Source organism: Aotus nancymaae, unplaced genomic scaffold (genome assembly GCF_030222135.1).
Source record: "Aotus nancymaae isolate 86718 unplaced genomic scaffold, 86718_ANA_hifiasm-v0.15.2.pri h1tg000002l, whole genome shotgun sequence".
Taxonomy (NCBI): domain Eukaryota; kingdom Metazoa; phylum Chordata; class Mammalia; order Primates; family Aotidae; genus Aotus; species Aotus nancymaae.
Window position 1 is genome coordinate 29,557,340 of NW_026988413.1, and position 26,256 is coordinate 29,583,595.

Consider the following 26,256-nt stretch of genomic DNA (forward strand, 5'->3'; position numbering starts at 1 on the left):
AAGTCATTAACAGATGACTGGCTTGTTGAATACATCACAGAAAATAACATTTTATTATGATTTTGTTGACAAAATTTGAATGCTAAATTCAGATAGCTGCAAAAAAAAATAAAAACAGATTTGAAAAGAAATGGTGCCACCCATTGCAGGATTTTTACCTTCATGGAAATAAGGTTTATTGAAATAAAATGATAAATTAAAAATGCTTTCTGGTTTGGGAGAATCAACCTAGTTTCTGATACTGACTGTTCTGTTTCCCTTGCTCCAAAAGTGTCATCAATCTCCCTGTTTAGATGCAGTGCAGCCAGGTGTTCAGAATCACAGGGGGACGAAAAGAATTAGTTTCTTACTGAATAGGGGATTTTTTTTTAAAGAGGCTGGCATAAACAGGGCTGAAAAATGTGAAACATCTAGACTCACTGAACTGAACCCCCCTTTTTCTCCTCTTCCCAGGAATAATTCTGCTACAAGGTTGATTTCAAGGACATGAATTGTTGACCTGATCCCAACATCAGAACCTCAGATGTTCTAATATTTGCACCATTCCAGGCAAGTTGATCTTATAAGGAAATAAAATTGAACCTTAGGGGTCTGATGGGAATTCACTGTGACGTGCAAATCAAGAAAACTTGCTGTTGCCCACAGAGCCTTTTCCCCATGGGCCCTGATGGTAGCCTCCAGAAGGTGCAGCCTCAGGTGGTCCCCCTTCTTCTGTGGCAAGAATAAACTTTGGGTCTTGGATTGCAGTATCACCTGGGGAGAAAATGGTATGCGAGGGAAAGCGATCAGCCTCTTGCCCTTGTTTCTTCCTCTTGACCGCCAAGTTCTACTGGATCCTCACAATGATGCAAAGAACTCACAGCCAAGAGTATGCCCATTCCATTCGGGTGGATGGGGACATTATTTTGGGGGGTCTCTTCCCTGTCCATGCAAAGGGAGAGAGAGGGGTGCCTTGTGGGGAGCTGAAGAAGGAAAAGGGGATTCACAGACTGGAGGCCATGCTTTATGCAATTGACCAGATTAACAAGGACCCCGATCTCCTTTCCAACATCACTCTGGGTGTCCGCATCCTCGACACCTGCTCCAGGGACACCTATGCTTTGGAGCAGTCTCTAACTTTCGTGCAGGCATTAATAGAGAAAGACGCTTCGGATGTGAAGTGTGCTAATGGAGATCCACCCATTTTCACCAAGCCCGACAAGATTTCTGGTGTCATAGGTGCTGCAGCAAGCTCCGTGTCCATCATGGTTGCTAACATTTTACGACTTTTTAAGGTAGGTAAAGGCATTGTCTTTCTGACTATTGTGAAAGAACAATGAAATGCTATGATTCCAACTGCAGGTTTGGGAAGAAAGTGAAGATGGCGAAGGTCCTCATAGACCCTTTCGGGTTCCTCAAATGGGGCATTCTGTGTCTAAGTTTCTACATGTATTGGTTTAGTTCCATTACTTACAATTAACTGGATTAATTTTGACTCTGTTTTTTTTTTTTTCCTGACCAAAGAGAAAGGTGAAAAGTTCTGTAATATACTGGGTCCTTGTCATCTTGGGACAACCTCCTTATTAGGCTCATTTTAAATCAAAGCAAGCATTTTTAAAGACAATAATAAACTCTTAGCACATTTATCATAGAAAACATTTCTGTGGTATTTGAGCTATTTAATTTACTTTGTGAAACTTCTTTAAGTTGGGATGCTGTGTTATGACAAAAGTTCATTCATGAAGAAACAGTATTTATTACTAATCTGTAGATGGGAGTGACGCTCTGGGAGATGAGATGACCATAAAATTGTCAGGCTTGTTATAACTACGATAGAGCAGAACCTTATTATTTCAGACTGCTCTGATACAGACTTAGAATAATGATATATAATTCTTATTGCATTATAAGTTCAAATTTAGCAGGATAAATCAAGACTTTTTGATTTAGGTTTGGTGATCTATTACCTCTATGTTTCATTGATATATTGAATAAAATTGGAAATATGGAATAATACATGTAAAAACACTTTGAAAAGTATAAAGTGCCATAAAAATAAGGTTATTGTTAACTCACCATTTTCATTGACTTTCTCATTTATTAATAACCAGTATGTAGTCTTCTGTAATAGACATAGTTTGTTTAATTGAAAATAGTTCTCACTCTGGTTTCTTACTCAGTGGGACATGAATTTTTCAACTTAATCTGAATTAATGAGCTTTTGTTTTATATTGTGAAAAGTGGTTCTTATGCACATTAGATTTAAACATATTAAAAGAATATGGAGAAGTTGGACAGATGACAGATATTATGACAAATATGAACAAAGTGATGGGAAATGTCACAACAAAGATGAAAGGTATTGAATCAAAGGATTTCTGGCTTGGCAGATATCTTCGGGGCACATCTAGTCTGGCCCACTCATGGTGCTGGAATCCTCTTTGTAACATCCCCTTGAGTGGCTGCGCAGCCTCTGTGTGGATTTCCCTAGTTTAGAAGAGAAAATGCTGTGAGGCAACTTAATGGCTATTTTCAGATTGATGAAATTTTCTCAAATAAGGAGGGTGCTAAACAGAAGCTCTCTGTGTCTAAGGAGTCCTGAAGAGGCACAAACAGGCTTCAGGGTGTGCTGGAGACATTTGAGCAGGACATTAAGAAGCGCCTCTTGGCAGTGAAAAGGACACAATTAAAACATGTAGCCGGAGTTGCCCTGGTTCTCCATCTCTGGAAACTTCCAAGGGAAACTAGACAGTTGTTAACCATTTCTCTTGGGTTAGCAGACTCCTTGCTTAGAGGGAAGATGTGGAACCAGACTTTTCCAGGTTTCCTCCCACATCTTGGATTCCTCCCAGCCACCCCAGTTCTGTGCCATGTGGCATTTTCTGCTCTGGGGTGAGGTCCAGCTCAGACATTTCTGTAACTCTTCTCCCTGATTTGAACTCCCTCCTCACCTGCTCCAAGGCATCTCTTTTCTATTTTTAACTTAGCAACTGTGATTCAAAAACACCACTTTCAGAGGAGAAGAAAACGTTCATAAGAATCTTCTCCTTTTGGTTTCCCTCCCTTTATAAACGAGTTCTGGTTCCTGCCAATCCCATTGTAATTCCTGTGAATCCTGGCTGCCTCCTGTAGTCTGGTGCCCAGCCAAAAGTGGGCAAGGATTTGAGGAGTGTGGTGGATAAGTTGCTCATATAAGGTTTTCCAAGCTTGTTTGCATTTTTTTTTTTTTTTTTTTTTTTTGCCATAGAATCAACTTATCTGCAAAATGGGAATAATAAGATTGTATTAGGTTGTTGGGTTTATTTAATAAGAAAATGCAGGTGAAGGCTTCCATCAGGACCTGGTCATGTCCTTTGGTTTTTTGGGCTATTGAAGGAAACTCTAGGCCACTTGAAGGCAACAGGGGTTTAGTTTTTATGCAGGGGGGTTCTGGCTTCTCTCTTTATTCTTCCCTCACCGACTGGTTAATTCTCTTAATTTCTTGGGTTATTTTGGAGGGTCCCCATCTGACTGGGTAAGAGAGTTCTACTGACCCTCTGGGCAGCGTCCAGTGCCCCAGGCCATCTCTTGAGACACTGACCAGCACACAAAAGGGCAGCAGCTCTTGCCGCGGTTGACTGAAGTGCAGGGAGTGGGTCATTTATCGCCAGGAGGGGGCGCTGTTATGGTACTTGTCATGACTAACATGATAGTTCACTGGCCCAGAGTGAGCATTTAACATCTAGAAGCAAATCCTGTTATTAACCAAGTTATTGGACTTGAAAATCGTCTATCATTCAAAAGTCCATCAGTGAGAAAATGTAGGTGCCTAGTTCATCTTACAGGTGATTCTGGAACCATAGAATGTGAATTAGATAATAGCAACTTACCATTATTATGCTATTTTAATTTACTTTGGTTTTTATGCAACTTTCAGCTAGCACTCCATTTGTAATAATTATGAAACAATTGGGATAGAAAATTGTCCACTTTATGTGTGGATGACTTCTGTTTATACATGTATGCTAGGATGGACATGAAATATTAGAATAGTTATCAGAAGAATGATTAGCAGTTAATGCATTGGAGATTGGCATATAGTTCCCTTTTTAAAAATAATACTTTTCTTAAATAATAATTTTCCAAAGGCTATGACTTGAGTAAAAATAAGTTTTATGACAGTTTTTTCAAGCTTGGACCCTTTCAGGGTAGCAAAAGACTCACAGAATCTGAAAATATGCCCAGAAATTAATGTATTGCTACTTATTCCTGGATAATGCAGTTGAAGAAGATAGAGCATCTCCATTGAAAACATGGAATGAACCTTGATCATAAGGAATACAAACAAGGTCTTAATTCATGAACTTACTGTCCTGCTCAACAATACACATAAATTGGGGTTTTAAGAATGTGGTTGAGATGTGTTTAAATTTTTATGGAAAATACTTGGACCAAATTTGGAAGTGATTCCTAAATGTCTCAGTTCTCTCTCTTTTTTTTTTTTTTTTTGGATAACTTTGGGAAGACCATATCTTTTACCTGCAGCATCTTCTGAACTAAATTGTGAAGGAGACAACACCTTCCACGCAGTCCCATTTACCACTTTCTTCAGTCTTGCTCCTCCTGTGTCAGCCTCTCCACTCCTTGCCTTCCTAAGTGTTCTCCTAATCAAAACCTGATTCAAAGGATCTGTGTGTTGTCAGTTAACTGCATGTTAGTATGTCTGTGTTTAAGTCAGAGGAGGATTTTATTTCCTGCAGGATCACTAATTGTGGAATGAAATGGGATTTGTCTTTGTAAAGCAGATCCCGACATCAGTTGGGGAGGTTCATTTAGTCCTACAGAGGATGCACTTAGTGGATAGCCGCCTCCGCTGCTGGAATACAGGTGGCCCTGCTTATCTACTCTACAGGGAAGTGGTGTCATCTGTCTTTGTTTCTCTTCTTATCCAAGCTCAGAAGCAAATGAGAAAAAAATGGGCCTCTTTAACTTCAGAAGAGGGTTGAATAAGGGGTTGGAGCTGGACACAACCTAAGAACAGAAGATGCCATGTGGCCTAGGTCCATAGGATACTGAATGCTTTACTAGACCAGGGATGTTCAACCCCAAGTGTACGGGGTGGGGTTCATTCTGCTGTCGCCTCACCCACAAGGGGTATGGGCTGCATTATTAAAACTACCTGGGAAGCTTTTCGAATGGCAGGATGCAGTGAATGATGTGTGCCTTCCAAGCCCCTCTGCAGGAATCGTTTTTATTGAGAGGAGTGTCTCATATCCCTCAGGTGTGTTGGGAGTGGAAACAAATTTGAGAGTTACAGAACAAGAATTTAATGATCTGAACTTTTTAGATGCACTAGTGTACCTTACACACACACACACGTGCACACATACACATATCAGCTGACATGGGACAGAGCAGTCACCTAGGTGATTGCCTCACTCATATAGCATGTTAATGACTTTAGATAACAGAAGTATCAATTAGGATAATGTGACATGTAACTGTAGAATAGCAGAGCCAGAACAGTTCCATCCTATACTCAGGTACAAACGACACCTCAGGGGCTTCTGTATTGCAGATAACTCAGTGAAAAGAGGGGCACAGCTCCCCGTTAGAGATTGTGTAGTTTGGAAAGAATTTAAAAAGGAGTGGGTCTTTGGAAATATTTAAGAAGCCCATAGATTTGTGTTTTATAAAGAGCTCAATTTTTTTTCCCTTTTTCTAGAACATTTACACTCCTTTAAAGTAAAGCAAATCGATTCCTCCAAACACTAATCATATGTCTGTCTTTGAGCAAAGATTGAATATTCTAAGTTAAAAATAGCACATTGATACTGGAGGTAATTCACATTAATGTCCACAAAGATGAACTGGGTTGTAAGAGGACACTGTCAAATATAATTCCTCTCTTCTTTGTTTTTCTAGTTAACTTCACCTGGGTTGTTAATTTTCTATCCTTGAAGGATAGGGGTTAGTCTGTAGAGTATCCTTCCCAAAGCAATCAAACGAGACTTTTAAATAGAAATCCATCTGTGGGTGGGCTAGATAATTTCACCCTATGTGGAAGTGTGCTGTTTATAAATGGCTAAAATTGATCTTCATGTGAAGTCAATAAAGTACTGAGAAGCATCTTGTTTCCCAGGCAGTAGTCTTCGCCTACCCTGCTATGTTTATGAAGATATATTTTCTTTCAAGAGACTCTACCAATTGTAGCAACCACTTCCATAAAGCCAAGCATTTTTTGAGTTATTTATTGCATACAATGGGTTTTATTAGATCCAAAACTTTGAAAAGGTAAATCTGCCATATCTGGGCTTATCTAGAGATGAATTCATAAATGAGTGCAGTCAGTAAACTCAGTAGGAGGTAAATTTCCTGTTCAGTCTCACTTGATGGCAAATAGATCATGGAAAATTGGGAGAAGGACTCCTTTAGTCAACTCTTCAGTACTATAGTAGCAGGGTTTCATTTAACTTTGAAAAGAGCTCACTCTCCTTAGATGAGAGATGAGTGGGGGTACGCAGCACTTAAACTCCCAGCTGCAGAGATCTATCTTTCAAAATGAAGACTCGGTCATGTTTTTCCCCTTCTTAAAACTCTTTAAATGTACGGTTTCCCCCAGGATGAAGGTCCACCTCCACTTTGGGGATCCTTTTCTCACTTTCCTTGACTAGATCGTCTCTTTGTTACAAGTAACAAAGCAGCAGCCTGTGCTTCCTCTCCTTAGAGTCTCGCTCACTGGGTTGTAGTTGTTTACCTACTTGTCTGCATCCCCCACTGGACTGTAAGCACCATGTGGGCAGGGGCCATGACTATCTAGTTTGTTGCTGTATTCCCAGTGCCTAGCATGGACCTGTCAGAGAAATAATGAATGAATGAATAAATCGTTATCTCTGTACTCTCTCCCTCATCCGAATCTCTGTTGGAAATAATATGTGTTGAGTAGATAGGAAAGAAGTATAATTTTGTTTATTTTTCTTGTATGCTCCTTTAGAAAAAGAAGGAGGGTGATATGGTTAGGCTTTGTGTCCCCATCCAAATCTCATCTTGAATTATAGTCCCTAAATCCCCTCAGGTCAAAAAGAGACCAGGTGGAGGTAATTAAATCATGAGGGGTCGTTTTCTCCATGCTGTTCTCGTGATAATGAGTGAGTTCTCACGAGATCAGATGGTCTTATAAGGGGCTCTTGCCGCTTTGCTTGGCACGTCTCCTTCCTGCCACCTTCTGAGGAAGGTGTCTTGCTTCTCCTTCACCTTCTGCCATAATTACAAGTTTCCTGAGGCCTCCCCAGCCGTGCTGAACTGTGAGTCATTTAAATCTCTTTCCTTTATAAATTACCAGTATCTGGCAGTTCTTTATAGCAGTGTGAAAACAGACTAATACAGAGGGCGAATCGGAGAAAGAAGGAAACATGATTATGTTCTGAGAGTTCCTATTTTCATGTGCGTCTTCTTTTTCCTACAAATTCCCATTTTCTTTAAATGGATTTTTAATGTTGAGAAGTTGCATTGTATATTTCAAAATTGTTAAACACATAGATCTTAAATGTTTTCACCATACACCAAAAAAGTGTGTGAGGTGATGGATTCGTTAGCTTAATTACCCCACATTGTAAACATAAACCATCACATTATACCCCATAAATCCATACAAATTATTTGTCAGTCAAAAATCAAGTAAAATAATTAAACAAAATACATGAACACATCCTCATTTTGAAAGGTTTAAGCAATCAATAGTATAAAAGGAAAGTCCACTTCCAAATGCATAAATCTGTTAACAATACATACATGGACGATTTTATTAATAGACATGTGACTTATGACTTTTTTTCACTTAATATATTTGGGCAAGATTTCCATGTTGGTTAACATAGGTGTACTGCAGTAATTCTCAACCTTGGCTGCATATTAGCATTGCCAGCATAGCTTTGAAAAATTGTGAATGCCAAAAGCCTAGCTAGGACCGGTGAAATTGGTTAGGAAATCTTTGAAAAGATCACCAGGTGATTCTGATGTTTGTTCAAGAATGAGAACGGCAAGACTTTATTTTTTTAAATGGTTGCTTGGTTGCTTGGTTTCTAGTCATATGGATGGACTATATTTTACAAATCTCTGATAAACAAGTTACTTCCCTTTGCTTTCCTAATCATTTGTCATTTGAAAAACAGTTGAAACAATGCTAGAGCCTCATCCAAATGCTATTAGCTCTAGAAAGAATTTTGGTGGTATAGGGCCCTTTCTTGGACCAACAAAGGGGCCAGATGAATGAACTGCCAAAAGCATCTTGCTGTAAGACGGGCTCACAGGACACAAACATTCCAAGACATGTCTCTTTAAAACATTCAGTAACTTATAATCAGCATCGTGGTCATATGCTCAGACAGTTCAGGGAGCATCATGACTCTTGGGTGGAACACATTTTAAACTTCGTGAATTTAAATTAAATCTTTTCTTTCCCCTAGCCTTAAATGGCCTGAAATTCTGTAGTGAATACTGAAGACATCTTAAGAGCATACTTAGTGATAAATGTCTATCTTTGGGGTGTTTTAAATAATGAGGTTGCTTGAAAAGTAGTGAGAAGTCTTTCCATAAGAATAGTTTGTAGCTGGATGTTATATATTTTGGTTTACAAAACTGTCTGAAAACCTTTCTAGAAGAAGTCAGGGTCTATGTAAATAAATAAATCTGCATAAGGAAAGTACTGGGCTCTTTCTACCCATTCACCCTGGAGACTGCAGTTTTTTAAATTTTATAGACTTCACTTCTACAGAGCAGTTTTAGGTTCACAGCACAATTGCAGATTGCAGTGGTTTTAACACAGGTGTCTTCCCAGGCTCTTCTGATAGCTTTTTGCAACCTAGGGTAATGCCTTCCTAGGAAGACTTAACATCTGAAGGCTGTCCTATGCCCAGTCCAATGGTTATCACACTAGCATGCGACAAATCACTCAGTGCTTGTTGAAACACACGTTCCTGAGCCCGCCTTTAGAGTTTCTGATTCACGGGAGGCCTGGGGTGGGGTCTGAGAATTGCCATTTTTAATGGTTCCCAGGTGAAGCTGATGCTGCTCTTTTGCACATCTCATTTTGAGAAGCACTGCTCCATACAAATTGTTTGCTGGCTGACTTAGCAAGTCAAAGTGGGCAAAACAAAAATGAGATTTCACAATGTTCTGCCTGGCAGCAGCTTTTTTCTTTTGACACACACCTGGTTGGATTTCTGTTCATATTGGTCATAATCACAGCAGCTGTTGTGTGGATTTATTTTTAATTGTGTCACTTTTGGAAGTTCTGTTTATTAATGCATAGCTCAGGAGTAATGATCAGTGCAATGGTCACTTAAGTACAATTTCTTAAAGTAGGATCAGGCAGATTACTATTTTCTGCATTTTTACTACCTGAGACAGTAGAGCAGACTGATTTAAGAAACTTAGATTGTAAGATACACATTAATTGGGAATTGAGAACAGTAAGAGATGAAGGAGGCTATGATTTGTCTCAGCTACCAGCAATTTGTCTTCAGAAACCATGACAGCTACCTCCTGATTTCCATTATGCAATGAGATTGCAAAACATTCCACAGCATTCTTAATCAATAGAGGGTCACAGGAGGCCCTTGTTTCCCCATGGTGGGAAAAGAGCTTATTTACCCATTTAATTGATACAGCACACTTTCTGGCAAAAGACAGAGACATCTTTTAGCTATAATTGGGGACTTTTCCTATCCCTAAACACTGTCCTCACAACATGCAATATGCGTCTTTACATCTAATCTTTATGTATTTTGAATACATAAGGAACACCAGGCTGGCAAGGTGTAGAGGTCTAGGCATAGCATTGGGCACTGCCACTTTTGTGTTTCCAGAATGAGGCCAGTCTGCTGTATTACTTCATTAGGCTCAGCAAGCTAATAGACATGTGTTCTCAATGTTGGCCATTAGTCTCCCTCTAAGACTCTTCAAGGCTCCCTCTGGAGTTAAGGAGGCTGATTTCCTGGGTATAATGCAGCCCAGCTTAGTCCCAGCTTCAGGGACACCACGGATCTGTCTCTGTATCCCCTGCAGTGCCACTGAGGCTCCCTTGGGACACGTGGATGGTGACTTACTCTTGCTCTATTGTCTTACCCTTGCTTCCCTTCACATGGATTGAGAGTGAACTCTAGCTCTGACTAGTGCTTGTACTATTTCTTACTTTACGTTGTGGCCATGCTATTTATTAGTTTTCAGAGTAATTTATCATCTCACCTCAGAGTGTTTGAACTTACATTATTTCTGTAACAAATAACATGTCATACTCATGTAAATTTCTCAGATATTTGTGACTTAGAGATGTTATGTTTGTTATCAGGAGATGTCTGTTCAAATTAAAGATGATTTTAATGTATTTATCTGGTGGTGCTGATACTCTTGAGTAAAATAGATTAATATGAATTTTATGAAATAAGTTGGGCTCTGTAGTCAGACTGCCCAAGTTCAGATTTTGACATAATGGCTTAACTGTTACCTTAAGCAAGATAGTTAATCTCTCTAAATCTTAAGCTTTCTTATCTGTTAAAAAAACCACCCAGATAATAATAGTAATTTTTTCATAAGGTTTTTAATCAAGACCAGTAAGATATAGTTCAGAGAGTCCTAAGCAGAATCCCTGGTCCATAGGAAGTACCATAAATGTTTGTTATGATGATGATAATGAGGAGGAAGATATTTATGTCTGCGATTAAGATACTCATTTTGAGTGGTACCTGTCCTCCAGTTTCTCAGCCATTCATACTGATTTGCCCTGTTCTGTGAACAAAGGCAGATTAGTGTTAAAGGTGTAGTCTGGTCAAGAAACAGAACTGATGGGCCAGGTGTGGTTACACACACTTGTAATCCCAGCACTGTGGGAGGCCGAGATGGATGGATTACTTGAGCCCAGGAGTTCAAGACCAGCCTGGGCATATGAGACCAGCCTGAGCAACATGACAAGACCCTGTCTCTATAAAGAAAAATACAAAAATTAGCTGGGTGTGGTGGCATGCCCTTGTATTTCCAGCTACTCTGGAGGCTGAGGTGGGAGGATTACTTGGGCCCGGGTGGTTAAGGCTACAGTGAGCCGTGATCATGCCACTGCACTCCAGTCTGGGAAATAGAATGAGACCCTGTCTCTCTCTCTCTGTGTGTGTGTGTGTGTGTGTCTCTCTCTCTCACACACACACACACACACACACACACAAATGAAAAAGGAAACAGAACTGATGACAGGTCTGGATTGGCTTTGTCATAGGGCAAAGCTATCTAGTTTTTCTGAAGGCCAAACTTGAGACTAGGACTTCATCAGCTCACGTTCCAGCCAAATGAGCTAAGAAGGTGGTGTACTGCTATCTTTTCCAAGTCCATGTGTTGGGTGGTAAGAGTCAGTTTTATTCAAAAAATAGAAAACCAAGAGAAACATTGGTTTTCTTTTTTTAAGTATAGATAAGTTGCACTAAATTTTAATATTGTTTCAGTACCCAAAGAAAATACCCTTAGGATTCAATTATGAAGAAAATAGCCAATTCTGGCTCATGTAGGCCACAGGTTTGATGGTGGAGTTGTAGTTGAGCATGAGCAGCTAAATAACCCCAGGGGTGGGTGGCAGCCCTCAAGCCTGACCTTTGGGTTGTAATTCCCTTTCTTTTCCATGTGTAGTAAAGACAGAAACACAGGCCTGCTTTGGATGAAGAATGTTATCTTTTGTTGAGGGAAGAATTTTTTTTTTTTTCTGCCAGGGATGGCTGACATGACACTGATTCCTACCATCTCTGATACAAACGTCATAAATGAAAGCACTTAAAAGGCTTTAGAAGTACTTGTTCTAGAAGTCACATTCATTTTAGAACAATCAAAAACAGTGGAACTAAATGTATTCTGTTTCACACTATGGCCTGTCTTGTGCCACCTGTTTAAAATGTGACTAATTCAGTCAAACATCAATTATGCCCTAGTAAATTCTCATTTTAATCAAATATGGATAATTTACTCCAATGTAAAAGGACCTCACAGGGAAAGAAATCAATGCAGAGTTAATGTGGTCTAGCCCTATCCCAGCATTGTGAGACAGTGCTGAACAGTGCCTGGTACAGCTTCTAAACCCAGTGAGTGCTAAATCTTTTCTTTCCTCCCCCCTGCAAGAGAAGTAGAATAGTCTAAGAGATGCCAGCACTTAACCCACCTATTCTTCTTCTGTAACTTAGTAATACAGGTAAGCAGGTAATATTCAGTCAACCCACCAACAGGTCTACGCAGCATCCCGTAGTTATATGCAGCATGTTTGACACTGTAGTGGATAATATGAAAGAATAAAGACCCTACGCCATCAATGTGGCTTGTGTGTAGTTGACGGGAAATGACCAAAATCCTGTAAAATAACCATGAGCAATATAAAACTGTGTAAAAAGGGCTACAGTGTGGTCCTGGGGTTTAAAAGAGAGACTGACTTTATCTGAGGAAGCTTCAGTTATTCCCCAAGGTGTCTTCATCAGCTCTGTTATAGGCTGCTGCAATAGGATACCTTAGACTGGGTGGCTTAAACAATAACCTTTTTTTTTTTTAACCTCACATTTCTGGAAGCTGGAATTCTGAGATCAGGGCACCAGCCTGGTGGGTTCTTGGTGAAGGCCCTCTCCCTGGTTTACAGATGCTATCTCCTTGTTGCATCCTCACATGGTGTTGAGAGAGACAAGAAAAGCTCTCTCCTGTCTCCTCTTATAAGGGCACTTATAAGGGCTCCACCCTCATAAGTTAATTATCTCTTAAAGATGCCATCTTTAAATACCATCACAATGGGGGTTAGGATTTCAACAGGAATTCTGTGTGCGGTGGGGACATGCATTAATTCCATAACACAAGGCTTCATGCAGTAATGTGGGATTGGGCTGGGTTTAGAGGAATGGGTAAGAGTGTGCAAACTGAGAGGCCAGGAGAGGAGGAAGAGTCTTCTGAGACTGGGAATCCCATGAACCTTTTACCTGATACCAGTTGATGTTCAGCTATGTGGGGGTGGAAGTATGTGGAAACCTCTTTCCCTCTCACAATATCTTTCTGCTGTGATAGAACTTCAAAGGATTATTTTAGGAGTCTCTAGGAGGATTAAAAATGAGGAAGGTTGGAGTGCTGTGTTCCCAACTCCCATTGGACACAAAACTGGGGGTCCCAGTAAAAATCTGAGTCAGTGAGCACAGCACCCAGAGGGCACCATGCTATGCCCTCTTAATCAGCATTGTAGAACAGCTAAACAGGGTGAATTGCTGTTGAATTTAAGAAAAGTGTTATCAAACCTAGGAGAAACCCTCTCCCTACCCTTCCCCCCATCCTTTGCACTCTGGAATCCATGTAACTTAAGATAAAACATTTTGCTTTATTTTTCATTTGCCACATGCATATCTTGACTGTTTACACTGTTATCATTCAATGTAGATACACAATTAATTGCTGAGAGAGAATTTAAATGCATTACCAATGAATTGATTTTATTTGCTTCATTCCAGTAAGAAAAGCCACCATTCTTGAGGGGCTCATGATTTCTTTCCATTTTCCTAACCCTTGAGTATACAGAAAGTAATCAATCATATCTACACTCTGTTTCAAAAGGTGGTCGTAGATCTCAGCAAGGTAAAAATTTGGAGATTGACAATATTCCAAACGTAAAGGGTTTTGATGATTTGGAAACAGATTCTGAATTGAAAATGGCATGAATGATTAGTTTTCCTATTTATGCTGTAGCACTTTAACTTGTAATCTCTACCCTGGTAACCCCACCTATTTAAATGAGAGCTCAATGTGAGATCTTTTGTTGTCTTTGAAACCACTGGTATAGAATTTTAAATCCTAGGATTTTTTTTATCTGCCTGAGAAAGGAAGATACAGGAAATTTCAATTTCATTTTTTAGTTTGGATAGCTTTATTTCATTTATATTCATGTAGCCCAAGCATCTAGTGAGTTTTGCTCATGTATAAATTAATATTTACAGGTAAAACCTTGCTGAAAATAAAATAGATTAAGTGGAGAATATTTTTCCCACAGCTTCCATCTCTAACAAAAATGAAATAACCCAGCACCATTCCTTTACTGAATGCCCCATCTGTCAGCTCCTTGCTGCTCTGAGCCAACATCCTCTTGGGATTGTTTGGGGCCAAGGGTCTGCATATGAAGCAGGGTGGGTTTAGCACATGCTGGGAGAATAGAGATTTAATTAAGACTTATATTTACTCTTAAATATTTCTCGGAATTATGGAGAACTAAAATTAAAACCTGTATTTTTGGACTGAAGTTACAGTGAAATTTCAGCCTCTACTGATCAGTATTATGCATAGTATGTGATAAATTTTTTCAGATATTACATCACTGGTCTAAAATATCGTAGTGGTACAGGATTGATGAATAAATATTATTTTAACACCTTATTTTAAAAAATGTTACGATGTTTAATAGCATTAATATGTCACTCCAGTAAAGTGATACAAGTTTAGGTTTTGAAGTACGATATCTGCATGATAAGAATTCACCCAAGAATCTATGCCCATCTAGAGAACGGTTCTTATGAAAGAAGAGTAGACAGTTTTGCATTGTACTTTGTTTTCAACAACTTAGAATGAAGTTCAGTAGTGGAGTTCCATGGTTTTCAAATAAAATGGATGATCCCCTATGTTTCATGGATATATGGACATTTTAAAGATGTTTTGGGAAGCTTGGCACAAAATAGTTTTTTTTTTTTTTTTTTTGAAGTGATTGTTTTTCCTAAATCTCCAAATGCTTGAAATGATGAAACCTTAGAATTGGAAGAGGTTTCTGAGGTTTTCTATTATTGCCTCTCGTCCAAACCAAAATCTGTTCAAGTAAGGCCGTTGATAAGTGGTGATTCAATGCTTTGTTCTTTGATTTGAGTTAAACATCTCTTTGCTCAATTCTTCTCTCATCTTGTCCATCTTTTTTTTCATGGGACAGTCCTTCAGATGTTTGAAGACTTCTGTTTTTCCTGAGCCTTGAGTTCTCCAGGCTAAACATCACCTGCTCCTAACAGAAACAGTGCAAGAGCTAACGTTTATTGACAGCTTCCCATATGCCAGGCACTGTGCTAAACACGTAATATGCCTGATCTTATTGGATCCTTACCACAATTCTGCCAGATACGTATGGTTTCCAGATGAGGAACTGAGGCTTATCTAAGTTTACCTGGAAAGTAAGTGGCCATGTGGTATTTAAACCTATTTGTCTGGTGGGCTCAAAAGCCCATGCTTTCAACCATTGCTTTTTACTGCCTTTTAGATGATGTGTTTCCAGATTATTTCTGTATGGTTTCCTTTCTCTAAACACAGTCCTGCTGTTAGTTTAATCCCCATTCTAAGTTGAAATCATTTTTCCTTGCCATTCTAAAAGGTTGTCTTTGAACTGGAAAATTAAGCCTTTTTAATGCAGAGGACTTCAGTCTGTAAGCCTCATATACTCGGTATATTGGTGGCTGGAATGGCAGATGGGCTGGCCAGCATACCCATGGTAGGCAATGGCCTCAATACAAGTTGGAGTCTGACTGCCTGTGACCCCATGTATCTTCCCTGCTGCTGGAATGACCACATGGCTTCCGGAAACATTGTGTTCCTTTAGCAGCATTGATGGGAGCTTCCTATTGTTCCAGATGTTTTCTGAAGAGTATACTGGATAAGAGTTTGTATAATTACAGATGGTTAGAGCAGTTTATGTATCGGGAAGTTTTCCATGGAAGGAAGAATATATCCAAAATTCTATTTTGAAGCTGATGGCAGGATGTGGTGAAATTATTTAAATGTTAGGAAAACACTGTAAACACCAAAATAAATACTTGTGGTTTGCGCTTACTCCTTTCCCAAACTAAAATAGGACCTGTGACAACATTTCCTGAACACATGGGATCAAGCTCTAGATCAAATGACAAGTTGTTAAAATGAACATATTTGTATGAAGTTTCTTTCATTGACTTCTCATTTCCATGTCTAGAATCTAGAGTCTAGAATGGTTGAATGGATGTATTAGGACCAGGGTGTGTATGATATTAGTACTGTCAGAAAAACAAACTACTCATTTTCACCTCTGTAGGGAGAGACCAGAGTTATAACCATGCCTCCTGTACCTTGGCAGAGGAAGAGTACTGGGTTCTTTCTGCCACTTTTTTGGGGGTAGGCTTGGTCAGCAGCCCAACCTGTCCATCCCTGTTCCAGCCTCAGAGCCTCCCAGTGGTGCTGCTGGGCTTTCTTCCATCACTACATAGCTCCCCTCCTTCCTCTGTTAACCTGCCTTGTGATTCCTTTCCAAGGCTCCTTAAACCTAAGCTCTAATGTATTTGACTATACCTTTACTGTGAAAACACTTTTGATCTTTTTTAGAGTTTCTCTAGGTTTTCCTATTAGAGAAAAACAGCTTTTTATACCTTTTGTTTCCATGGTAATGAATTCCAGGACTACTTTAGAAAACCACTAGCTTTGTGTGCCAGTGGAAAGTTGCAGCATTATGTACTAACACAAAAAACATCAGCCCACCTGTAAGAGGCGTGCAAACTGATAGAAACACTGTAGCACCACGGTCGTGAAATGATGTGAGCATATTATTATTATTATTTGTTACTGCAATAAGCAGAATTTAGAACACAAGCCCTGCATTGCAGGCAAATGATTTGGGAGCTCTAGCATGAATTCTAGTGTTCACTAATCAGCTCAAGACAGAAAGAGCCAAGTTAACTGGAGGCATTAATTTTCAAACTTAACAGTATATTGAAACCATGAAACCCCATTTCTTAATTTTTTGCAAACTTCCTGAGTTTTCACAAGTTCCAGTTCTGCTCTTAGGAAGTCCTACATGGGAGGAGAGACTTCCTTGGGCAATTTACTTTTTGGTGTAAGGAAGATTGTTTTCAAAAATTCTGGGAAATCTGCCTGATATTGTCTGCAAATATACCTCTTAGCAATCTCAGGTACGGATCAGAGCTCAACAGAAAAATCTATTAGAGTAGGCTAAAGACATGGCAAACATAAAAAGTAGATTTCCTGGGAAAAAATAACTATGTTTATAAAAGGCTTTAGGTTTCCCAATATGTGGAAGGAGAAGGAATAATTGGAATTTGTTTTTTGTCATCCCTGACTCTGCCCTCTACAGCCTTCTCTTTGTTATATCATGGGCTGGGGGAGTGAGAAGCCAGAGAAAAGGCAGAAAGATGGAGGTTGGAAAGAAAGTTTGGAGGTGCGTGCCAAATTGATTGTGCGAATTTGAAAAGAGACAATGAATCAAAGCTCCTTTTTCCCTGTTGTAGACTTTAAAGTTACCAGTGCCATTACTGAGTATATTAAGAAGCTTTTATGCTGATCTGATTAAAATTACATTTAAAATAATGAGTGACATGTAATGTACAAATACCCTTACATTTGGAATAATGAATGACATGTACAAATACCTTCCCAGATGTCTTTCTTTCTTTCTTTTTTTTTTTTTTTTAAAGCGTAAACATTATCAACAACTATAACGGAAAGTTTTTAGAAGCATTCTTCTAGGAGACCCAAAGTTGAGGGGCCAGAAACACAGGGCAACACATGGTTTACTACAAGACTGTGGGGCCACATTCTTGCCTGGAAGGATTCAGGACTCCTGTCCCTAATAAAATTAAAGGGAGGTTCAACTACTCTGGAACTTAATATCTGTTTTATCTTAGTATTTCTAAGTCAGAAGATGCCTATTATAAAATAGATCATTTTGTCTTTTTATCTTTTAACTGTATCTATAGGTAGAGTTTACCAAGGCTGACTGATTTATACCCAGCTCATTTAAGCATTTGATGCACTACTCCAAATTGTCACATTTCTTTCTTCCCCCTGCCCTAGCTGCATCAGAGCATTCTCAAAGCCACCTTAGTTCCATTTTTTTTTTTTTCCAGCAGATAGGCTGTACACAAAGCATAGCTTTTGGCTTTTTGAAAACAGAATGCAAATGTACTGTTCTCCCCAGGAGGGAACCTCCACCGTGCTGAAGGTGAGTTGAGACGCTGAGCAAGGAGCCCCTTTGGGTGTACTGGCAGGTCAGCCTGCGGGCTTTGAGAAGAGCCTTCCATGAGCACCAGGACACACATTCACCAATGCAAGGCAAAGCTCTGTGGAAAAGCCTGGTGGGTTCATCCCTGTTCCACCCCAGATGTACCCCCAGAACATCAGAAAGGACTGTGCTCTGCACCTTGTGAAAAGGGTCTAGTTAGTTTTAAAGTGACCCTGGCAGAAGAATGGGCAGATGCCTCCATTCTTCCACTTCAGTATCTCCTTGGACCTTTTTCTGATGATCTGTGTGTTCTTCAAACATTTCATAAAATTCAATTTTGATTTATCTATATTGCTTTAGAGTGTATCTTTTGACATGGCTTTTTAAACATGTAGACATACATGATTTGTCATTGTCTACTATTACTGTCATTTTATTATCATCCAGCGAAGTATAGAAACCTAGACATGGGCCAGGCACAGGGGCTCACACCTGTAATCCCAGAACTTTAGGAGGCCAAGGTGGGCAGATTGCTTGAATTCAAGAGTTAAAACTAACCTAGGCAACATAGCAAGACCTTGTTTCTACAGAAAAAAAAAAAAAAAGAAAATTACTTCCCTTTACCCTTCCCATTATATGACTGTCTTAATTTTTTTTTTTTTTTTTTGCATACCTTGTGGACCACATTAGACAGTGTTACGGTTTTTCTTTTATCATCAATAGAATCTAGAAAACTCAAGAGGAGAAGCAAACTCGATTGCATTTGCCTATATTTTTGCCTTGATTTTTTCTTCCTTCCTGATGTTTCAAAATTCCTTCTTTTATCTTCTCCTTTTTGTTTAGAGAACTTCTTTCAGTCATTATTTTAGGGCAGGTCTGCTAGTGACAAATTCTTAGTTTTCCTTCATCTGAGAATGTCATCCCTGAAGAATATTTTCTCTGGATATATGATTTTGAATTGATAGTTCCTTTCTTTAGGCACTTAAAAAATGTTTGCACTGCTTCCTACTGGCCTCCTTGGTTTCTCCTGTGAAATCCTCTGTCACTCAAATTGTTTTTCCTGTATGGCTTCATGCATCATTTCTCTCTGGCTACTGTCAAGACTTTTTCCTTTGTCTTTTTGTGTGACTGTGATGCATCTTGGTGTGGATTTTTTTGGGTTTATCCTGCTTGGTGCTCAGATTCTTGATTCTGTCTTTTGCCAACTTTGGAAAGTTTTTAGCCTTTATTTCTTCAAATATTTTTCTAGCTCCACCTTCTTTTTCCTTCTTCTGGGAGTCAGAAGATGACCTACCTTTAGCATCTTTTGTTGTAGTTCAACAGGTCTCTGAGCTTAGTTCATTTCTTTTTCCCAGTCTAATTTATCTTGATTGTTTATGGGTAATTCCTATTGTTTTATCTGTAAGTTCACAGATTTTTTTGGCCTCTGTTCTCTTCATTCTGCTGTTGAATCCATCCATTGAGGTTTCTGTTTTTTTTTTTTTAAACATTTCATTTATTATATATTTTAGTTCCAAAGTTTCTACTTGGTTCTTCTATCTTCTGTTTCTTTGCTGATACTTCTCATTTCTTTACTAGTTCTTTGTAGTTTTTTGTTTCAAGAACATTTGCAGTTGCTCTTTGAAACTGATATCCATCTGGCTGCCAGGAGTTAGGGGTCCTGTTACTGTTCTCCGTGTGACCTCCACTTCCACTGCAAGAATGGCTTCATTACTGCTGAGTGGTGGCAGGAAAGACCTGACTCTCCACCAGCCTCTTCGAACACCTCTGCAGCCATGTTGCCACCTATCAGCCTCCACACTCAGCCTCTCCAGAACCAGCCTGGTGAAGGTGTTGGGGCTCTTCAGTACTGTCTACGTTCCCTACTAGGTCTTTGCTGGTGGGGGTGGGTCCACAGGTATTTTTTTTCTTTTGGTGTGTGCGGTGTGGTGTTTGGCTGGAGCAGAGTGGTTATTATCTAAAAGTTTTTATTTTATTCTTTTAGCTAAAAAGAGCTAGGCTACCCCTTTCTTGGTTCTTTGGACAAAGAGAGGAGGTTTTTTTTTCTTTTTTTTCTTATTTGTTCTTGGTCTGTGTGTATTGGTGTTTCCAGTTTGCTGGCTTCTCAAGTATAGATGAGGAAATACATGAGGGAAAAAGAAAATCCAGAAACTCATCGCCATGTCATTCCCTGGGTCCTGAGGTCTTTAACCCGCTTGGGAGTTCCCCACCTTTTGGTGTCTTACACTTGTTTTAGATCTAATGCTCAGTTTTTAGCTAGACCTATGGGAGAAACAGGGAAGAGAATGTTTACTCTGCTTTGCTGTCAAAGCCCCTCTTAATCCTTAAGTTTATCAACATCAGATACTCTTCTTCCTGTTCCACTCTCAAGGTCAGAGAACAGGGTGTGTTTTCGAGAACATCCAGCAATTCTTATATGAAGCTTAGCTTGGAATATGAATTGCTACAGGGCAGAACCAGACTCAAGTGCTGGAGAACAGGACGTACAGGCAGTGAAGTGGCCCAGTCACTTGATTTGTGGGCAGATAGACCTGGGTTCAAATCCTGTTTCTACCATGTATTTGTTACTTAACCTTGATCAAGTTATTTAACTTCTCTGACCAATGTTGTCCCCACCTGTTGCGAGGATTAGAAGGGACATATTTCTGGTGCCTGGAACATATCAGATGCCATACATGAATAGCTATTATTGTTACAAAGCAGGTTATAAGTTCTCCAGATGTTTTGTCAATAATCTGATCTCTGCTGTGAAAGAAACCAGTGAAAACTCATTTTCTAGGATACTGTTTTATGTAAACAAGTCATAGTTAAATAATTCCCCCAGAGTGACAAGGCTTTTTATCCCAAATTCTGTAACCAGATAAGACTATCAGAACATATACCAGGATCAGTGATTCCTCTGAGAAAGTAGGGTAGGGTATATTCAAAAGCAATGGGTGGCTTGTTGGTGATGTGTGTTTCGAGATGGTCTGACTCTGTCACCCAGGCTGGAGTGCAGTGACATGATCTTGGCTTACTGCAGTGCCTGCCTCCTGGGGTCAAATGATTCTCATGCCTCAGCCTCCTGAATAGTTGGGACCATAGGCGTGTGTCACCACGCCCAGCTAAGTTTTGTATATTTTTGCAAACATGGGGTTTTGCCATGTTGGCCAGAATGGTCTTGAACTCCTGGCCTCAAGTGATCCACCTGCCTTGGCCTCCTAAAGTGCTGGGATTACAGGCATGAGCCACTGTGTGTTGGTGATGTTAATGCTGTAATGAAAACCCTCATTCTTTGTTTAAAAGATTTCACCATGTAAGAAGCAAATTAAGAGACTGGGGGACATTTCTCTGCTTCCTAAGGAGCACAGAAGACTACATGTTTTAGGCTTCTGCCGATGACCTCAGCTTGATCATTCACTGACTTAAGAGTTTCTTTCAGCTTGTAACTACAAGTCAGGTGAGAGCTGAGAGGGCAGGAGGGAGGGACTCGGTGCTTCTTCCAGGAGGAAGTGTGGACTTCTAGGATGGAAGGGACAAGGAGGATATTCCTGACTGAGGGCCTGGATTTAATGTTGGGCTCTAGATAAAGATCGTCCTGGAGGCCATTTGAGCCACTGTGGGGCCTGGACCAGTATACTCACTTGGAAAGCTTCTGGAGAAGCCCAGTGTCAGGTTACGTTCCCTAGAAGCAGAGCTGAATACAGGGGAATCTTAGGCAAATGAGTTATTAAAGAACATTCTCTGGAGAAGGGATGCACTTTCAGGTGAGGTCCCTCCTGAGCCTGATCCTGTGGATGCTCTGAAGCATCAATCACAGCAGGGTGTGTTCAGCCTTGAGGCAAGAAAGTGAGAATTTTGTGTCCTTGCATCAATCAGTCTTGAGCTACAGACAACCTGGTTCTAAGTGATAATTCCTAGGCACACTTGGGCAAGGTGGCTTTATCACCCAAGAGTGGTTTTCTGGAGAAGGTTAGAGGTGTGAGGTTAGCAGTAGCACTGGCGACAGGTGGAAACGGGGAATACTGGGCAGGGCTCAGTGGGGTCTACAGCCCCAGGCTTCATCAGTGGTACCATGTAAAAACCACCGGCCTGGGTAACAGGAGGCTTGGCTTGTACTCCTCATTTTCTGTATGACCTTGAGCAAGTCATTGAGGCTCTCTGCCTTACATGTAAATGACAAGATTGGCATAGGTAGGCTTTTAAGGCCTGTTTGACGCAGGTGAGTTGATTGAGAACACTTGATTTCATAAGACTATGGCTTCCTGGCCTATGGTTGGACCTTAGAAACCTTCAAGAGCAAAGGAGGGAAGTATGAAGTTATTGCTGCATGGCTAGTGGCCCAGGCAGTGCCTTTGGGGACCTGGACGTGAAAAGGCTTCCTTACCTTGGGGGCCAGGGACCAGAATTATACCTGCATGGGCCTGGGGCCAAGGGTGGAAGGGCTGCATGGCTTGGTGACCAAGGGGACAACAAAGAAGACCACGTGAAGAACTGAGCCTAGAGAGCAGATTCTGGGAGGAACCAAGGTTGCCTAAGTGGTTACAGTGGGATTTACTCTGGCAAGAAGTTTGATTACATGTGTTCAGTGGCTGGGCACAGTGGCTGACACTTGTAATCCCAGCTCTTTGGGAGACCAAGGTAGGAGGAGTGCTTGAGCCCAGGAGTTTGAGACCAGCCTGGGCCACACAGTGAGGCCTTGTTTCTACAAAATTTTTTAAAAAATTAGCTGGGCATGATGGTGTGTGCCTATAATCTTAGCTACTTGGGAGACTGAGGTGGGAGGATCTTTTGAGCCTGGGAGGTAGAGGCTATAGTGAGCCATGATTGCGCCACTGCAACAGAGTGGGCAACAGAGTGAAACCCTGTCTCAAAAATAAATAAATAAGACATTTAAAAAAAGTGTCCAGAGTCTGAACTGCAGTTTCTCGTATTCTGTCAACATTTTTTGTTGATTTTCATTCCATCCTTCATGAGATGGAAGCCTTAGTAAAGATCCTTTTCTTGTAATTTGGTAATGTTATCAGTAACATTTTAAGATTATTCTTTGCCTTGATACTGTTACTGCAGCTTTGCCCTGGTCAGTGAAGGAATCATATATTTTTGTATTTTCGTATCTGTCCATGTGCAGGAACTGGACAGCTCTAGGGACTAGTGGGAGAACATAAAGTTGGGAAGACCTTAGCAGTGTCAGTCCTAGAGCTCTCTGAGGGTAGTGGAGCTCCTCCCCCTGCTGCAGAGTCTCCTTCTCTAGAATAGGGGTTTCTGATGAGAATATTTCATTGTTTTCTAACACAAGTGGTCAATATTTTGCTCCATTTCTCGGGCTAAAATAGTGGTATAGATTCAGTACTTTGGGGCAGTAGGAAGTTTCCAGCTTGGTGAAGCAAAAGGAAAGTCTTACCAAGGCGTGAGCTGCTTGTTTGCTGGCTCTGCTGAGTTCTGGTATTACTCAGTGGGTGGATCTTTCAAAAGGAGGAGTCTGTTTGCTCCCTGGTCAGCAGATCCATGGTGGTCTGCTGGGGCTTGTGCCCCTCAGATGCCTTGTCTCCCCCTGGTGGAGTTTTTGGGATGGATTATAGTGGTTCATGGGTGCATTGCTGAATTTGCATAAAGCTAGTGTGGCAATGGACTCTCATAATATCTGTGGTCATAAATAGGGACTTATTTAAAATTTTATGCCTAGGCAGGAACATCACTAGAGGCCAGGAGTTTGAGAACAGTCTGGGCAACATTGTGAGACCCCCCCACCTCTACAAAAAATAAATTAAAAATTAGCTGGGTGTGGTGGTGCATGCCTGTAGTCCAGCTGATCAGGAGGTTGAGGTGGGAGAACCACTGGAACAGGATTTCAAGGCTACAGTGAGCTAGGATCATGCTACTGCCTTCAAGCCTGGGTGACAGAATGAGATCCTGCCTCAAAAATAAAAGAATAAAATATTATGCATGACTCTAAAACTGGTTCATTTAGAATGAAAAATAAATAATTTTAAGTACCTCCTTAGAAGATTTAGTAAAAATACGACTTACGGAATAATTTCTGTCATGAAAGACAAAGGTTCTTTACTGAATTTCTGTATTTCAGTCTTGAGGCAACAGCTGACATTCTCAGGATGTGGCTTCCTTCCTTGGCTGAGATGTCACCTGGACAGATATCACCATTTGCTACTAATGATGATTGATGTTAGTAAAAAAAAGTTCTTCTATGTCAAGAGGGCACTTGGAAAGCAGGCCATAAAGAGCAGTTCTCACCATCGGAAAGCATTTGTTATCACTCATACTTTGATGTGGCAAACACATTGCAGTTCTTGGCATAATGAGAGGCAGGTTTCAGGAGTTACTGCTGCAACCAACTCTTACCTGCCAAACTATAAAGACAAACTATTTTGAGGATTAAAGGATGGGATCCCTTTGTGCTTTGTTGAAGCAGAGCTGAAAGGTTCATAATGACAGACTGAACCATTAGGAGGCATGAAAGAAAAAGAAGCAGCAAGGCTGAAAGTGTTCTGTGCTAGAAAGGAGTTGATGCCCTTTGAACATTTAAGTTCAAATAATGTGCCATCCTTTATCTCCAGAGACAACACTACTGACCCACTGTCGGTAGACCATGGGCTGTGGGCTGCTTTCCAGCAGAGAGGATGGATTTTCTTCAGTTCTGTCTGCTCATACTTGGCAGAGATCTCCTTTGGGACCAGTAACAGGCCCCAAGGAGCTCAAGCCTGTAGAAAGGGAGGGCGGATCGTCATGGCTGATGCTCACTATGACCAGGTTCCTGTCTCAGAATTTTACTGGAGTCACCTCAGTTGTCCTTCACAACCAAGCACCCTATGAAGTAGCAATGCTTATTATCCTCACCAATGGGGAAAATGAGGGCAGAGGAGGCAAAAGAACTTGCCCAAGGCCACACAGCTACTAAATGGTGCAGCTGGGATTTGATCTCATCAAGTCCGATGCTAGAGCTAAACGAATCTCTTAAGCATTGTACTCTGCTGTAGTGTAGTTAGCAGTTGGCAACATGGATGCTGGAGTCCAGAGAACCTCAGCTGGTTGCTATGTGGACCTGGGCAACACCGTTGGGGCAAGAAGGGAAGTCAGAAGCCTGGGACAAATCATGACACATAAGAAGTACTCAGTGCACGCTGACCACTGTTGTTAGTGTTTTGGTTATTGTTTTGTTTTTACCCTGCAACAGAGTGAAGCTAAGAGGTAGTGGTTCTCTTTTTGAGGGTGAATAAGAAAGAATTAACTGGGCATTGCTAATGTTGACAGTGTAGATTTCTGGGCTCTACTCATGAGAGATGCTAATTCAGTGGTTCTGGGGAGTTGGATGGTAAATGGTTGGACCCAGGCACCTGCATTCTAAAGAGCTTTCAGGGATGTGGAGTGCTGGTCTTCAGACAGGTCAGAGGTGGCATGTGCAAGGCTTTGGAATTTACCGCAGTTCAGAGCTTCATTTTATAATTCATTTGTTTAGCCATAACTGAGTGACAGAGTGGAACACAGATATTCTGTAGACTGTCTCTTAATCATTAAAAAAAAAAAAAAAAAGCACAAAAGAAATCACCATAAGGAGTCAATATGTTTTACAGTGCCAGTGTTGGCCAATTCAGAATGTGTGTTGGAGCAAACACAGGAGTATCTAACAGACCTGCAGAGACAGAAGGGATTTGAGAGACCCATGAGCCACATCCTGGTTTTACAGCTGCTGAAGGTGAGGGCCACAGGGGTAGAACGGCTCTCTTAGAAACCACATGATTAGTTGATGGCAAAGTCTGAAATATAACTTTGATATTTGGTCACCTGGCCATCTCTGGACGGAACCCTTTGGGAAATTCTGCATTCCCTGAATTCAGGGTGATAGCATGAAGGAAGGAGGAATCTCATGCCTGCTTGTTGGTGTGTGTGCTTTTTCTATCTGGATGCTTTTCTCCACCATGCCCTGCCAGTAACTTACAGCTTTTCTTTAGGGCCTTTTGGTAAGCTGCCTTTTCAGGGACAGTTTTCCTGCCTGTGTCCTATACTTGCTTCCAACAGAGTTCCTTATGCCCTCTTTGGTTACTCCTGAACCTGGCATTTTTTGCACTTAGTTGAAATTTTTTGCTGCTGTCACCTTTCCTCTGATGCACTTAGGTGGTACAAGTAGAGCCACCCTCCTATTTTGCATGCTTGCAGACATCGTGACCATTTATTCATTTATTTATTCATCCATATGTAAACACAGAGCACCCACTATATATGCCAGGTACATTTAGAGAATATAGAGAAAAGTAAAGGATAAATGGGAAAATACACAAATAACTCGATAATTT

General features: G+C 40.6%; 1 protein-coding gene across 4 annotated transcripts in view; it reads left to right on the top strand.

The window, feature by feature from the left end:
- The window catches only part of GRM8 (glutamate metabotropic receptor 8), a 798,631-nt gene that overhangs the window by 9,392 nt on the left and 762,983 nt on the right, over positions 1-26,256 (top strand). For all 4 annotated transcript variants that reach the window (XM_064373706.1, XM_012474107.2, XM_064373708.1 and 1 more), the window contains exon 2: positions 454-1,274. In XM_064373706.1, coding sequence (XP_064229776.1) covers positions 765-1,274 — 510 coding nt within the window. In that variant the 5' untranslated portion in view covers positions 454-764. The remainder of the gene's footprint in view (positions 1-453; positions 1,275-26,256) is intronic.